This window comes from Meleagris gallopavo, chromosome 12, assembly GCF_905368555.1.
Source record: "Meleagris gallopavo chromosome 12, MGAL_WU_HG_1.1, whole genome shotgun sequence".
In the NCBI taxonomy this organism is placed as follows: domain Eukaryota; kingdom Metazoa; phylum Chordata; class Aves; order Galliformes; family Phasianidae; genus Meleagris; species Meleagris gallopavo.
In genome coordinates, this window is record NC_139415.1 from 2,384,473 (window position 1) to 2,401,754 (window position 17,282).

The 17,282-nt window shown below is 43.5% G+C and overlaps 1 protein-coding gene across 5 annotated transcripts in view; it reads left to right on the forward strand.

Annotated features, from left to right (window-relative positions):
• The window catches only part of PEAK1 (pseudopodium enriched atypical kinase 1), a 97,265-nt gene that overhangs the window by 55,392 nt on the left and 24,591 nt on the right, over nt 1-17,282 (forward strand). For all 5 annotated transcript variants that reach the window (XM_085233900.1, XM_085233905.1, XM_085233902.1 and 2 more), the window contains one exon: nt 6,383-9,641. In XM_085233900.1, the coding sequence (XP_085090026.1) occupies nt 6,493-9,641 (3,149 nt within the window). In that variant the 5' untranslated portion in view covers nt 6,383-6,492. The remainder of the gene's footprint in view (nt 1-6,382; nt 9,642-17,282) is intronic.

The following is a 17,282-nucleotide window of genomic DNA, read 5'->3' on the forward strand; positions in this document are numbered from 1 at the left end:
TGTGCAGGTGGAAAGTGTCCCAAAAGAATATGTTCAGCACTGCTGTCTGAATGATAGCTGGTCATTAGAAACTTTTCCGAAAGGAAAAATATTTTATTAACAGTTTTTACAAGGTAAAAATCTGTTCCTGTCAGAACTTAGAAGATTGTATTCAGATACATGCCTTGGCTGGTCTCCTGGGCCTGAAAACCAACCGTGAGAGCTTGTCCTTACTGTTTTTTTCTGTTGTAAATGTGATGATGCAGAATCTAATCACATTACCTGCGCAAATCCTGGGGATATTTCTTGCCTCTTCGCTGCTCTGTGGCATTATCTCTTCAGGTTAGGTAAATTGTGAAGAAATGCCTTTCTCTTCTGAAGCATCACAGATTGTGTAGCCAAGGGCAGGTTTCTGCTGCAGTTCGTTGGTTATTTCTATCATGTTTCTTTTCTTACAGGTTTTAGGCGGAAAAAACATTCAAGGGTTTCCTTCACTCACTTGCTTTTGTGAAATATTAATGTCATTTAAGCTCTTAACTGAGAGATGATACAGAATGGGAACTTAGAAAAGAAAAGCTCCCAGTGGTTTTCCTGATTGTTTCATACTATTCTCACAGCAGTTTTGCAACTATTCTTTTACAGAACTTTGTTCAGCATTGACTCTGTTTTACTCTTCCTCCATGGCATGTCCTCCATGCTGCTATTGATCTGAAGTAAGTTGGCAGTTTTATACACAGGCTGCTCCGAAAGTAACACCGCCTGTTTTGTTCCCATGGAATACAAATAGCACCACCTGATAGAACAAATTCTCAGCTGGAACACACTATTTTTCAGCATAGTCGCCACCATTAGCTGTGCATGTCAACCTCTACTGCCACACCAGCAACATCCACCTCTGAGATTGCGGGACAAAATAATAAAGTAGGAGGCATTACTTTCAGAGCATCCCTCGTGGTTTACGTTGACCTAAAGTTAAGGTCATTACCTCTTTAATATCCAGCAGAGTTTCGTTGTTTTCTGCAGTTCTGTCATTTTATGGCCTTGAACAGATACCAGTGCACTCAGTTCTGACCAAAAGAAAATATTATCTGAAACAAACTTTCTTACCAGAAACGATGACCATGCATAGCATTCCTTGGAATCTCCGTCCTGTAGAGTCTGCCAGAGCGCAATTCTGTGATCAGATATTCACTGAATATTAGCCCAATGTGGGGATAAAACTGTGGTAGTCCCTCGTGTCGTTGCTTCATTCACATGCTTTCCCAGCATCCCTGCTGCAAACTGTGTGCTGTGGCTGAACGTGGTGTCACACATCAGAGTGACAACATTTGGATCTTATTTTTCTTATATTCCACCAGATGATGACTTTGAGTAAGGCTTTGAGTCACTGTTCCTGGCTACAGAGTCTACGTTGTTCAATTCTCATTCATTTTTGCCAGGTCCCGTGCACTTCTCACGTCTTTAAATGTTGATATCTTAGCCTTTATATCCAAACTCCACTGTGATGCTGTACAGCATCTTATTATATAATTTTTGCTTAATCTGAATTCCATTAATAAGTGCTGCAAGGTCATTCAGAGCGCAGTGCTTCTGGGCACTGCCTGTAAGCTGGGGACCCTGACTTCTGTCTGCCAAGCTCTCCGTGCTGCAATCCCTGTACAGAACAGATGTTGCCGTTAGCTTCACTTGGAATCTGTTTTCCTTTGAAGTTGAACAAAGGGTGTAAAATTAGAGAAAGTTCTTTGGTTTGGGGTTGATTTTTTCTGTGTGCTTTGTTTTGTCAGCGTGGAGAAAGCAGCCTCGTTAGCAGATGGCTGCAGTGCCAGTTATCTGTGCTGGCTGCCCAAGTCTGCAGCCACCAGGCCGGAGACGGGGCACGAAGTTGGAACATTTGGAGCCTTTTCCTAAAGTTCCTTAAAATGTTTTTTATTACATTTGGATATATAGATACATAAATCAGACTCTGAGAAGAACAACAACGATTTCAGTCTTATGTTTAACATACAGTGTTGTGTGTGATGATCAGTGGCTGTCCAGATCCCTGCAAGCACTTCAGGCACAACCACAAAGCCGTGGTGGTTTCGTGGTGCACTCATGCAGAGGAAGCCCAGGCAGGATTCCCCTCACTTGTTTTTCAGATTGAGGACATGCCTGTTAGTGGTGAGAGGTTGGTGGGTCGTTTGCCAGTGGGCTGCTGCCTCTTACAGAGGTTTGTCAGTGTGATTCATTGTGCGGCAGAAAAACCCCCGGGCCCGTTCTCATGAGAGGCCTGAAGTTAAAGAAACAGCAAAAAAGGAAAGCTGTATCAAATATCCACTGATTTGAGACCAAATGATGAAATGCACGTGTGTACGTATCGCTCAGTAATGTAGCAGGCATTCATTTAAGGGGAGGTTTTGCAGCATACAGCATTGAAAACACATGTCTAATAGGTGCCTTCATTTTAATACGCTCATTCATGGAGCAGGCCTGATTAATTAGTGCATGTCACCATCTGGTACTTACTGAGACTATTCATTTTTAAAATGTTGAAATTGTAGGGAATGTTGCACACCAATTAAGTTCCTTTTAATTGGATTATGTTAGTGTAAAGTATTACTGGAGAAGGCCTTCATCGTGATTCAGCCGGCATGTATCTAAGGGAGAGCTGCCAGCCCGAAATTACTTAGAACAAAGGGAAAATGCTGGAAATGCATGTTTATTGCTAGCTATGTGCACTCAGCAAAGGTGATGTCAACAGATGAGAGCCACAGAAATACCACTGCATTTGTGTGCAAGGTTCCCTTCCTGATGGGAGGACACCTGAGCTGGGGCTGCTCCATTTCTGCACTGCAGCTCCAAACCTGAACCTGACCTGAAAGTGAAATACGCTTTGGCATTGCTCTTTGTTTTATATAAACTTAACAGGACCAGGCTGAGCTCTCCTGTGTGCAGCCGCCGACACAAGCAGTGCTGTTTCTCATTCATACACAGAGTGATGTAGCCTTTAAGCCTCCCATTGCTGACCCAAGCACCTGGTGAAGGAAGTACTGTGATCTGTGCTGGCTGTGGTACTACAGCTGAGCTGTCTGTCTGTCTGTGCTCGTTCCTGGCACTGTGGCTTGGTGAATGTTTGCTGCTGAATGTCATCGTGCTGCTGTTTCTGGGTAAAAGTTGCAAGTATCTGTGTTTATCAGCTTACATAAAAAGCTTTGGAGTGCAGGATGACACGTGCAGCAGTACTACATATGTACTGTTAACACTTCAGAAGCCTAATGCTGTTTCGTATTGAACACCTGAGGGCTTTTTTTGCTTTCACTTTCCTGAGACCGAGTGTCTCCTTGTGAGTTCTGCCCCCCAGACCACACGTTTCAGAGCAGCCTGCAGCTCTGCAGTGTGCACATTCCCATCCCTCAGCCCTGGGAAGGGCTGTCATTGCAACAGCAGAGATACCAGGAGCACCATGGAGCTCAGGAGGTCTCACGCGGGACTGCCTGGATCTCCTCGTGGCCTTCTTAGTTCTGAGGAGTAGGGCAGAGACGAACCCTTCGGGCTGTCACAGCAGAGGAATGTTTCTCATGCATTTGTGTGCGTTCTCATTACGTTCAGCAGGCTCTGCTGCCCCCTGTCCAGCTGCAGCTGTTAGCAGCCGTAGGTTCCATATCCTGAACGTGTGAAGAATGTTACAGGTTTTATTTGTGCTGAAAGAAGATCTCATTCATTTCGGTCATCATCACTCACATTGTCATTATCACTCATAGTAGTGATTCTGTAGTTGGAATAGAAATGCACTGGTTGTCTTTAAAGGGAAAGGAAAGCACCAGAAAAAGATGTCTGCAGTTGTACTCAGTGAAGAGACTGCCTGAATTTTTTTTAGAGTGCAATACCACTTTACTCCTATAAAGGTCAACGTGAACTTCATCTGTAATAGCATAGGAGCACTTCTGGTTTCAAAGTATGGAAAGAGCTCAGTGTTGGAATTCTTTTGTTTGTTGGCTATTTGGTTGGGGTTTTTTTGCTTGGCAGACATTTCCTCTTGTCTGAAGGCACACATTTCCTCCTTGCTACAGCTGCAGGCAGTGGCAGAGCAGCCCACAGGAACTGCTCATCCTGGAACCTCTCGTGGAGCAGGCAGCAGCTCCTGCCTGTGTCAGGAGTCCATTAGAGCGTGTGGCTGTGTTCAGTCCATTCAAATTTGGTGCTGAAGGGCAAGAGATCTGAAAGTTCTAACGTGGCTTATGTAACTCCTATGTGCTCGTGACGTGTCTGCATTAACACACGTGTAGTTCACATGCACACCTTCTACATAGCACATGACAGGAAAGCTGACCCATATCAGTGCATCTGAGCAAATGGGAGTGAGTACGGCCTGCAGGAAAACATGAGCAAAATGTCTGTGAGGGTGTGCAATGCTACAGTGCTTTCTCATTTTACCCAGTGTTATTAGCAGGAAAAGCATTGCCTAGCAGGCCATAAAACTGCCTGTGTTGTGATAGGATTGCAGAGCGAGTGCAATTCGTGCCATTTCTGAGAAATAATATTACCCAGTTAAATGGTAAAAAACCATCCTCACCCGCACTAATCTTTTGTGTAAATGGTCTGCTTGGAGATTTTCTGTAATGGAAAAATATATTTTCCAAGAAAATGTTCCAATTAGTGCAACTTTTCTCCTTATATTTGTTAAATACACAAAAAGAAGGAGTTAACTAGGGTATAAAATTCCGGTATTCTCTCTCATATTGTAGCAGAATTACTTCTTAATGCAATTTTTCTGGTTGTGGGACGCAGGCTTGCAAGGTGTTGAACCAACAAGCAGAGCAGTACAGAGGCATTACATGGATAAAAGAGGGGCTGAAGGCTCAGTCTGGTGGGCTTCCTGTGTTAGGTCATGCAGAGGATGCTTTTGGCACTGACTTTCTGTCCAAAACCTGTCTGGAAACATATTTAGTTGACGTATGAAATAGGATGGCTGTGGTAGCATGTGTCTGAGGGCACTGTGCTGTAACACAGTTAGACTGCAGCCCCATCTGCCGTTGGAACAGCGCTGCTCCTTCAGCTCCGCAGGGCAGCCCTGTGCCAAATCACAGTGTGACGTGAGGAGACTGACAAAGTCATGCCAGTGTCAGTGTCACACATGGCTCTTACTGTTTGCTGCAAACCAGTCGTGGCCATGGAGAATGCAGCACGGCTGTCCTGCTGCCTGCTGAAAAGCCACCAGCTGTGAGAGGGCTGCGTTCCTTCACCTCAGTAAAACGTCTCCAGTCGTGTTTGAGTTATGCTACAATGAGGAGGAGACCAGACTTGTGGCTTTGGCTTTGGGGGCTTCAAGTCTTCAGGCATTAATTCATAAACTCTCACAGCCAGGATGCTCCAAAGGCTGTAAAATATAACAGTTGTGTTCAGTTTTCCCTCAAGGCCCAGTGTCAGTAAATGGTGTCAGGAAACCAGAGAAAGAGGAGAACTCACTTGGAAATGAATGTATAATTGTATTTCAGTTGTTACTTCGGGGAGGGCAGGGATGGGCGTTAGGTGGAAAACAAGTCGGAGACTAAAAACCCATAGCTTTGTTTGCAGGATATAGGAATATCTTATTGCCAGCCGTGCAAGCTGAAGGAGAATAAACAGTGACTTTCCAGAAAGATTGCCCTAGCATTTTTTTATCTGATTTTCCAGCCCAGCACTCCAGCCTATCTTGTCGAACAAAGCATCTGTCCAGTTATAATTCAACTCTGCTGAAAAAAAGTGCTAAAATGGCTGAGTTTGGAATTGCTCAGACATATTTTGCCACTTAAGTTGAGCTCATTCACATTTGAAGCTAAAACAATCTAAATTGCATTTGAGTGTAAAGCATACTATTAGTTTCTTGTGCCATATTTAAACGGTTATGTTGGAGGCAATTTGCACTAATCCTTGATTTTATATTCTCTTCCCAGCATTTGATTTATTGTGTAAAAAATAAAGGTCAATGGTCCTGAACTTGTCAAGAGAATTACTCTGTGTTCTCAGTCGTTGCCATTTCTCTCTTTCTCTGCTCTGTGTAATGCAGATCTTAGCTGCCAAAGTTTTAATTCTTCATGTCTGAGAAGAATGACAATTGCAACTCTTTTTTTTTTTCTTTTTCTTTTTCTTTTTTTTTTTTTTTTTTTTTTTTTTTTTTTTTTTTGCATTTCATTTGAGCGGGTTTGTAAATTTAAGTAAAAGAGCTAAGATCAGCAAAATGGCCTCTGGATGAGGAGCTACGAGATATGGTTTAGTGGCCTGTGGTAGCAAGGGTGATGGGAGGACAGTTGGACTGGATGACCTTGTAGGTCCTTTCCAACCTTGTGATTCTATGATTCTGTGAAAAGGTCAGTGGGTTATTGTAGAGTTGTTGTTCACTGACCTATTTTACCCATTCTTGTCCCCGTTCTCTTTGGTGTTTCAGAATGATCGCTGCTCACAACAGTAGCCATACCAGGTGAAGAGAGGAAGCACGGAGACGAGGTTCTTACCATGCACTGAACAGCACGGCGTCACGCGCAGAGTGCTGGGAAAATGTCTGCTTGCAACACCTTCACTGAGCACGTCTGGAAACCTGGTGAATGTAAGAACTGCTTTAAGCCAAAAAGCTTGCATCAGTTACCCCCGGTGTCTGAAAAAAAAACCCTCTCACATGACAATCTGAAAACCAATGCAAACCAAAGTAACAGCCAGCGTGGCAGAAACACGGGGAGTTTCCGACCGCCTGTGGCAAAGAAACCCACGATAGCTGTGAAGCCCACCATGATGGTAGCAGATGGGCAGGGTGTGTGTGGCGAAATCGGCGCTCCGGATCATTGTGAGAATAAATCGGTGCCCGCGGGCTGGAACCGAAACAAAGCTGTCTTGCACAAAAAACCACTGAACAATAATAATGAAGATGAAATTGAGGGCTACAGCCACGTTCCTAGGCCTTACGGCAACAGTGATGGGGTAGGGAAGATACCAAATAATAATAATAATGGACTGACAGAAGTTTTGAAGGAGATCGCAGGTTTGGATGCCGCACCTCAGCTGACTGGAAGTGAAATGAACTCGAGAGAAACCTTCTTGGGAAGAATAAATAATTGCTATAAGAGATCATTAGAAAGAAAGATTCCTCCAAGCTGCATGATGGGTGGGATGAAGGATTCTCACGGTAAGCACGTTATTCTGAGTGGAAGCACTGAGGTCATAAGTAATGAAGGCGGACGTTTCTGTTACCCAGAATTCTCTAGCGGAGAGGAGAGTGAGGATGACGCGTTTTTTGGCAGCATGCAGGAAGAGCATGAGAGCTGGGATGAAAGTGATGAAGAGTTGCTAGCAATGGAAATTCGGATGAGGGGCCAACCTCGCTTTGCTAATTTTAGAGCTAACACTCTATCTCCTGTTCAGTTCTGTGTTGACAAAAAATGGAATACCGTGCCTCTTAGAAACAAGTCTCTGCAGCGGATCTGTGCTGTAGATTACGACGACAGTTACGATGAAATTTTAAACGGTTATGGGGAAGAGACTGTGATTCTGTATGGGCAAGAGAGCATGCAGAGCATGGTATCTTCTGATTCTACATCTCCTGATTCTTCTTTGACAGAAGAGTCTCGCTCTGGAACAGCCAGCAGCTCTTCACAGAAGCTCTGTAATGGAGGATTATCTCCTAGTACTCCCCAGGACATCAAGTTGATTGAACCGGAGTATGAAAGTCTCTGTGATAGTCAACAAGTGAAGGATGTGTCAAAAGCTTCCAGAAGCGTTCCAAAGAGTCTAGAAACCCACAAGGCCGTCCTTGCTCTTCGACTGGAAGAGAAGGATGGCAAAATTGCTGTGCAGACTGATAAACAAGAGAATAAAAGTTCTTCGGAAGTTAGCGGTCAGGCAGTAACTATAAATTTGGTGCCTGTGGAAGAGCAAGCTAAACCTTACAGGGTGGTGAATATGGAACAGCCAGTTTGCAAGCCATATACCGTAGTGGATGTATCAGCAGCCATGACTAATGAATGTAAGGAGAGTCAGACTGAAACCTCAGAAGCCAAAAACACATCATCTAACCCAAGTTCGCCAGTAACCCCAGGCACACCTATTAAATCCTCCGCAGCATCACCTGCACGAGTCAACGCCAATCTGAAAAAATCCAGTGCCATCAGGTATCAGGAAGTGTGGACTTCTAGCACTAGTCCAAGACAGAAGATACCGAAGGTGGAGTTAGTTGCTAACAGCTCTGGACCTTCTGTTCCTCCCAGGAAGACAAGCCACAAGTCAGCTCCTACTTCGCCGACAGCTACAAACCTTTCTTCTAAAACGATCCCAGTTAAGTCTCCCAATTTATCTGAGATAAAATTCAACAGCTATAATAATGCTGGCATGCCACCTTTTCCCATTATCATTCACGACGAGCCCACTTATGCTAAGAGTTCCAAAAATGCCATTAAGGTTCCGATTGTAATCAATCCAAATGCATATGATAACCTGGCTATCTACAAAAGTTTTCTAGGGACCAGCGGAGAGCTGTCTATCAAAGATAAAACTACCAGTGTAATTAGTCACACTTATGAAGAAATAGAGACAGAAAGCAAAATGACCGAAGCCATAGGAGGCAAACCCACTGAAGGAAAGGGGGTGACGAATAGCACTGAATGTAGACTCGGTTCTGTGGCTCAGAAGGTGCAAGAGTTTAACAGCTGTCTGGGTAAAAGTCAGATATCACCACAGAGAAGTCACAGCTCTGACCACAGCTCCCCATCGAGAATTCAGAAGGCAGCACAAGAACCTGCAGATGTGACCCCAGAGGCTTCTGCTCCCGCTGCCAGCAGCAGCAGAGAGAATGCAAGCACGGTGCTTTCACAGATTGTGGCTTCCATCCAGCCTCCGCAGTCTCCTCCAGAAACCCCGCAGGCTGGGCCCAAGTCTTGCAGTGCAGAAGAGCTGTATTCCTTACCTCCTGACGCAGATGCTGCTAAAAACACCCTTGTACGACCTAAATCCCTGTTTACATCACAGTCTGAAGTAGAGTCATCCAAGACCACGGAAAGCACTGCCATTAAGATGCAGAAAGACACAGCTTCACAGCCAGTTGCCACCAATTCCCCAAAGCCAGTGAGGGGCACCCCAAATACCACAAGTCCCAAAACAGAACAGGCACCACCATTCCCTCCTCCGCGGTCCACGTCTTCGCCCTACCACGCGAGTAATCTGCTGCAAAGGCATTTTAGCAACTGGGCCAAACCCAACAGTCCCACCAGGTCGACGGAGGCGGAGTCCGTCTTGCACTCCGAGGTTCGGCGAGCTGCTGATGCTAAACCCAAACGCTGGATATCGTTCAAGAGCTTCTTCCGCCGCAGAAAAACCGATGACGAGGAAGACAGAGAGAAAGAAAGAGAGAAAGGGAAACTGGTGGGTCTGGATGGAACTGTGATACACATGCTCCCCCCTCCTCCGGTCCAACGGCATCACTGGTTCAGCGAGGCAAAATCAGACTCCAATGAGAAGCCATCGATTGTTTTCATGTATAGATGTGAACCGACACAAGCTGAACCAAAGGTTGACCATCAATACAAGGGTGGAGTGGAGTCTGCTATCGCAGATGTACTTGCAAAAGACAAAGGGGAAACACAGGAGAAGTCTCCAGAGAGCTCTGAGCAGAAAATAACGAGCCATCCATCACCACCTCAGATCTTGAAGAAAATCCCCAGGTAACCTTCCTTTCTTTTTTGCAGTGTAAACTGCACTGTGTATGCTAGCAAAAAGGGAAGAAATGAGGGGTTTTATTACATTGTGTACATTTCTCAAAACATATTTATTTCAGGGATCTTAAAGCATATTCTGAAAATCTTTGCATGATATCAGTTATCAGTAAGAAAAAAATTACCAGGGACAGTACCTGTTTGGGGTTTGTGTTTGTAGGTCTGTTAATACAGTGTGATTGCCATGCTACATTGGATCTGATACATTTTCCTGAATTTCTAGTTGAAGAAATAGTTTTTATGTTGTAGAGAAGCTAAAGAATTCCTCTGCAGAAATAGATGACAGCTATTGAAAATTAGAGATAAAAGCTCTGTGTGACATAAAAGGTGGTGTGCTAACTTTATCTCACATAGACGCGATAACAAGAGATGCTAATTAACTTGATACGACATTGCAGCATCTCTGCCATGCTCCAGAAATAAGCCGTGTGAAAAGTAATCATAGAAGGAAATTATCTATAAAATAAGCAATCTACCTTCTACAAGGCCTTTAGCAGGTAATATAGTTTGCTCCCCAACTGTGCTGCATTCAGCAGAGCCCACTGCTTCTTTTTTGCCCAGCAGTATTGTTGAATGATCTCTTCTTGAATTTTTCTTCATCATTATTTACTAAAGCCATGTTTTGTTTTTGAGAATATTTGACCAGGTTATTTATTTTACTCCTATAAATTCCTGGTACTTGAATGGCTGAGGTTGTGGTTTATTCCCCATCAAGGACACACGTGCTGCTTTGGCTGTGTCAGAACATGACACAGATCAGAACATTTCCAGATATTCATTGTTTTCAACACATCCCAGATTTCTTTGCCATGCTTGACATGTTTGTTGCAGTCCACCGTGTGGATGTAGTTTGCATTTCACTGAGTGCAGAACGCAGCCTTGGATATATCAGACCAAGTCTTCTGAAGTTAGTGATTATACAAATCAGTTCCAAAATAACTTCACGTTTGCATTATTCATTGAAGCAATAACCTAATGGTAGGAAATGGATCATTCTGTAAACTTTGTGACTTACACGTGTGAGCCTCACAAAATAGCTGCGTAATGGCAGTGTCTTTTTGTGGTTTTTCCTCCTTTACTGCCTTATCTGTTAAAGAAAATTACAGTGATTTTAGATTTAAAATGGTTTGTAAATTGACTTAAGCTAACAGAAGTCCCTGTGTGAGCATAGTTTACTTCAGCTTGCTGTAAGCTGTTTGTTGTTTGCCTTGAAGTGAAATAAGTCTTAACTGACCAGGAGTGACCACTGCATCGAGCAGAGTTAAATCTTTTTAGATCACAATTGGGAAGAGCTATACGGTGTTCTCATGGAAAGCAGCACTGCTTTTCACATTGCTTGCCTTTTGTCAGACCTGGAAAGCTTTGGGGTTTGTAATGTAAGGTGGTGATAAAGTTTAGCGTAGCGTGATAGAAGGCTGGATTTGGTAGATTTAAATTTGAAGCAGTTGCCCCAAATGCAGTGCATGCTATAGCTGAAGACAATGGGGAACGTACCCAGGCTGAATAAGTCTTCACGGGAGTCTAATCTCTTTCAGTTAAATGGGGAGAAATAAGCAGCTTTAGAGAACCAGTGCATCGGAGAGGTTTGTGCCCTCTGTGTTCCCTTTAGAGGAACCCGTATTTTCCATTATCTTCTGGAGGAAGTGGCTTTGTGACAGCAGCATTGCCAAATACGTTGCCATCGGAAGGTTCACTGCCTCCCATGTGCCACCAAAATAGTTTGTGTGGTCACTTCTGGTGAGCAGACTGGGGAGATGATCCGAGGAGAATACTGCTTATCTCAGGGGTAACCTGCAGTGAAGGACTACAGGCTGCACGCACTGCTGGCACTTGTTCTTAGACTACCCTAGGGATGGTGCTGTTCTCCTGTTTTGTGCTCCTGCACTCACTGGAGTCTCTTGGACCCATACTATTGAAGGCAGGTGGTCATTCCGTCCTTTCTTATTCCAAAAGTATTACTGCTTTTCATTTTTCTGCAAGCCATGGTGATATAGGCAAAAGGCAATTTTCCCTGGTGGCCGTCAGAATTTTCCAAGCATTAGAATTGAAATGTCTTCTTTCTAATGATACTGTTCTGTGGTTTCTAAAAGGAAATACACTGAAATGCTGCAATGGTTAGAACAGTGGATGTCTTTGTTTTCAGTTATTTTTTTGTTAGCTTCATGAATTTTTAATACTGTTACAGACAGAGAAACCTAATACTGCCAAAAAAATAAGGAATTCCATTTAAGAGTTTTGACTTTTTAATATTCTAGTAGGTAAGAATCAGGGTTGTCAACTTCCATTTTCACACAAACAGGAGTCTTTAAGATGATGCTGTTCTTGTTTTGTGTTAGCTCACCAGATGTTTATGAAAGGTTAGTACTAATTCAGGCCAAGGTATGTGCTTGGAAAAGGTATTTAAGATTTTTGGTTAAGCTTGCAGAGGCTTAGAGGGAAATGGAAGATAGGAAGATAGCAGTCAACAAACGTGACGTGTTTCTGAGAATGCCAACAACAGCGAAGTCACTGAAAGAAACAAACAGATGACCTGGAAAATAAGATAAGCTTTTAAAATGTCAAATTACTGGGGGGTCCTGAAAGCAAATTAAATAAATGCACAATATTTCCTTACTTTTCAATGGATTACAAAGCTGGTAGCGATTGATAAGATAACCACAAAGCAGGGCTGTCTGGAGGTATTTAAAGTTATCACCAAGAAGTCATTTCATCCTTTGAACAGCATTGGCAAAATACACAATTGTTTGGGAAAGCTATATGAAAAAGCTTGGTATGATTTTATCCCTGTGTTGGTTTTTCTGTTTCAAGCCAGGCTGCATACAGGGTGGTTCCAAAGGAGAAGGCAAATGCTAATGTAATACTTATGCCAAAAAATTATAGGTGGATTAGATTTTGCTGAAAATCAGCCATCACATCAGCCACATTGTAATGGAATGGAAGCCAGGTGTTCTCAGACCTCTTGTGGGGCTTTTGTGTGTGTGTGCAGCAGATGTTCTCAGGCAACAGCTAACACTGACCTCAAAAAGGATAACAGGACAACATCTGTGGCCTAAGCCATCGTAAGCGATGGAGGTGGAATCCACACAGAAGTTTAAAAAGCAAAACAAAGTCATCTTTCTGCTTCTTCAAAGGCTTGGTTATCTAATGGATCAGCACCTTGCTGTGGGGGTTTCCCAAGATAAAGTTTCTTCTCTCATTGGGAGATCATTGCTTACACCCATAGCAGCTTTTTAGATTGAGGCATTTCCTGAAAGAAAACTGCAGCTCTGCCTTCTGAGTCTTTCTTTCCCATCTTCATAAACCACATCAGAACTGAACTAAAATCGTTCAGCCCTGTTTGTAGATTGCAGCATCTTGTAAATCAAGGTGCAGGTGAATTGTGTGCAGCCATTTCCATTCCAGTTCTGCGTTAAGCTGAGTAGTTTCCTTTCACAGCCACAAGTCACCCCTGACTTTCTTTTATAGTCTGTATGGGCCAGAGTTGGATAAACTAAAGATAAAACTGTATGTTTACTGGAATATTTCAAGTAGTGAGGTCTGTGTATTCTTTCCATTCTGGTTTAGGTAAGAGAGCATTTCTTCACAGCTAAAGCTGGGATTACTAACCTGACTCCTAAGATGATGGTCAAAAGGATTTGGAACTAGGTTAACAATCAACAGACATGAATTTTCTTGGCCTGTAGCTACAAAAGAGCCCTAAGGTTGTTAGACCTTTTGAAATGATGAAATGGCCATTATGTCCATGGTTGTATATGTTTTGAAGATTTGTTTTGAACATTTTCCTTAAAAAGCATATTTTTGTGTCAACAATTTGGGTTTCTTTAAGGCTGTTTTCATCAAAAAATAGCCTGTAGGAATTCTACTGGGCATTTTAATGAGTTCTGTAGGTATCAGAGGACAACGAGTGATCTTTTTTGATATGTTGATTGTCTTGAAGTTGCTGAATACTGTTCAAACTGTTTGCTGTAAATTACAGTAAGCCGATGTTACACCAACAACCTGAATTAGGAATCAAATTTCCACATTTAGGTAGTTGAGAAAGACAACTCTAATGAGGTGATTTAGATCACCAAGACTTAAAGGGCCCTGTATGGGTTTGCTCTTCCATAGATTTTTAGCTGCTTTTGTTACATTACTGTTAAGTAAGGAAAAAAATAAAAGTAACTGGGGTGGTAGGCTGTGCCATAGCACACATCATGCGTGGCCTGGACTTTGTGAAGCTGAACAGCGTAGGAATAGAGCTTACACATAGACTCGCTTGATTTAGTGGATCAGGAGCCAGGAAATGTAACGGATTATCTAGTAAAAGCACAGTTGGAGTTGCTGGTCTTCAAAAATGCAGGTCCAGAGATAGGCAGGAATGATCACTGCTATCACATCCCATTTTCTCATTGTCATTGATCATGCCCTGCAGATTCCAGAGGTGATTCTGAAACCACTCTAGAAGAAAATACAATTTTAAAACCACAGTAGGTCTGTAATGAAAACTTGAGAGGACTTCTTCCCCAGTTTACAGGACCGCTTGCACTGGTGTTAAGGAAAGGCTGTCACGTGAACCCAAAACCTTTTGCTGCTGGCACCAAGCTGTGCGGTGCAGCTGATGCAACGGAAGGATGGGATGTCATCCAGAGGGGCCTGGATAGGCTTGAAAAGCGGGTCCATGTGAATCAAGTGAGGTTTAACAAGGCCAAGTGTGAGGTGTTGTGCTTGGGTTGGGACAATCCCAGATATGAGTACAGACTGGGAGAAGAACTCATTGAGAGAAGCACTGCTGAGAAGGACTTGGGGGTCCTGATGGATGTGAGCCAGCAGTGTGCTCTTGCAACCCGGAAGGCCAGTGGTGTCCTGGGCTGCATCACCAGAAGGGTGGGCAGCCGTGTAAGGGAGGGAATTGTTTTCCTATACTCTACCCTTGTGAGGCCCCATCTGGAGTGCTGTGTGCAGACCTGGGACCCCCAGTGCAAGTGGGATGTGGAGCTGTTGGAGTGGGTCCAGAGGAGAGCCACAAAGATGATCAGATGGCTGGAGCATCTCTCCTGTGAAGAAGAGTTGAGTGACCTGGCTTTGCTTAGCTTGGAAAAAAGAAGACTCCTTGGAGACTTCATTGTGACCTTCCAGTACCTGGAGGGAGCTTACAGGCAGCAAGGAGACCAACTTTTTACATGGTCTGATGGCGATAGGATAAGAGGGGATTGCTTTGAGCTAAAAGAGGATAGATTTAGGTTAGGTGTTAGGAAGGAATTTTTTATTCAGACGATGGTGAGGCACTGGATCAGGTTGCCAAGAGAGCTCTGGGTGCCCCATCTCTGGAGCCATTCAGAGGCAGGTTGGGTGGGATCCTGGGCAGCCTGGTCTAGTGGTGGGCAATCCTGCCCACGGCAAGGGGGTTGCTGCTGGGTGATCTTTAAGGTCCTTTTCAATCTAAGCCATTCTATGATTATCATTCATTATTTTACAAATTTTGATTAATAAATGGAAAATTGTTAACTCCTCTAATGCAGTCTGTAAAATGGAAAGACTGAAGACGTAAAAATGGCCAAAGAAAAGTGATTTTCATAATGCACAGTTAATCTGTGGAACTCATTGCCATTGAGTTTCACTGACACTAAAGAGCTTAGCAGGACGTCTCTGCTGGATTAGGAAATGCATTCCCATTATCCATGCAAACATTGCATTACAAAGACTTTTAAAAATAATAATAAATGAGTACCAATTCTCATGCTTCAGGAATAAGCTAACTTGTAAATAATAAGAACTGGGAATAAACTTTATGTCTCAGCTGTCGCGGATTGCCAGTTGTAAAGCTTCTTTTGCCTTCCTCTGAAGTGACTGTGGCTGCCACGTGGCAGTGATGAAAACTGAAGTGCGCGAGGCACTGGAAGGGATTTTCTGTACCCACAGAGTACTGCGATTTGCAGAGATAAAGTGGTTTGTGCTCGGGGTGGAGGTTTCGGTGCAAGCTGGCCTTTGACCACCCCCAAACGATTAACCTCTCTGCATTTTTCCTCGAGCATTAATCAGTGCGTTTAGGATTTGGTTTAGCTTAGTTGGCTGAAAACTGCTAAGGTCTGAGGGGGTCTCCCAAGGATCTCCTTGAAACTAAATGTATTTAGAAGTTCTCAGGCCTTTTGTGTAAAATTAAGCCATCTTTTTTATCAGGCTCTCTCATCTCAACCTGTGTGCTTACAATGGATTATTGCTCTGCTAATATCCACTGGGGAGGAGTGGACATCAAAATAATTGGAGTCTCAGCTGAGCATAGGCCCCATCAACTCTTTGCTGTGCTTCTGTCACTAATTTCTGCTGCTTGGATGCAAGGCCTGCCTTATGCAGGACTGCTGTTCCTCAGCTTGACCTCTAGGTCTGACCCAGGCCCATGAGTACACTTCCAGAATCACTCACTTCTTTTTCTGCCTCGTATTCATTGCTGTTTATTAATCACTGATGGAGAAGGCTTGCATTGAGCAGAGCAAAATGTGGGTCACACAATAGCTGTGGTGCCACCGTCCTTATAAAAAACAACACGTTTCCTGTTCCCAGGAGACTGAGGCAGGTTAGACCACATCATCTTACAGAAACTGTAGAGCAGGATAAGCTGAGGGAAGAAGCGGAGGCATTTGATCCCACAGGAGGCTGCTTTTAAAACAATTTTGAGCTTGTACATGTGTAAATCTCAAGTATATGCTTTCAGTAATGTGTTATCTGAAGGACAGTCATTGCTGTGTCAAGTCTTTTTGCCATGCATAGTTTCAGCTTGTTGAGAAAACACGTGCTGGCTGTGTATGGAGGGCTCCTCCCTCTGTGACAGAATCGTGTGGATTCTGCCCTGTGTGCCTGAGGAGCAGAGCTCTCTAAGGGAAGTAATTCATTTCCTGTGAAGTTTGTTTCTGAAATAAAGCAGGGAACAGTAAAAGGCTCGGACAGGGCAGACTGCACCCTCTATGGCAGAAGCTAAATATGTGCTCTTACGCAAGGCATCAAAGAATCCACCCTGGCAAAATATCTATAAATATCCCAAATAAGGGGATAGCTTTCAGTATCACTTGCAGTCAACAAGAATATATGAATTTATAAAAAATCAGGCTTTAATGGTTCTGATCTCAAAGAACAGTTTGTTTATCAGACACTCTGCTCTGCTTTTCTTGGACACTGATATATTTTTAACTGTTCAGACAACTGCATGAAGCAAAAGCAATCGTGCCTTTGGTTCTCGTAGTTTAATGAGCAAGGAGGTTTTCCCCTTTTGTTCCCCCTGTGTGATGACAGAGATGATTACAGGCTGGCTTTTTGCTCATTGAGTCAGCGTACGTATGCTTCATCTCTCAGGATCTCTCTCTCATCACTGTTAAGTTACAGGGAAACATTTCCTCACAGATTTCATGGCTTGACATCTCCTTGCTGCAGTTCAGTATGTATTTGGTTTTGGACACTAAAATGGGTTGGAATACCAGCTCAAGATTCGCTTACTTTTAACAGTGGGCTCGCCTCAGTTCTTCAGACCCCAGCTGAAATCTGAACCTGCTTTTCCTTAGCTAATTAACATGACTAAGACCATAGCTGTCATACCAAAACCCTGATGCAGTAGCTTGT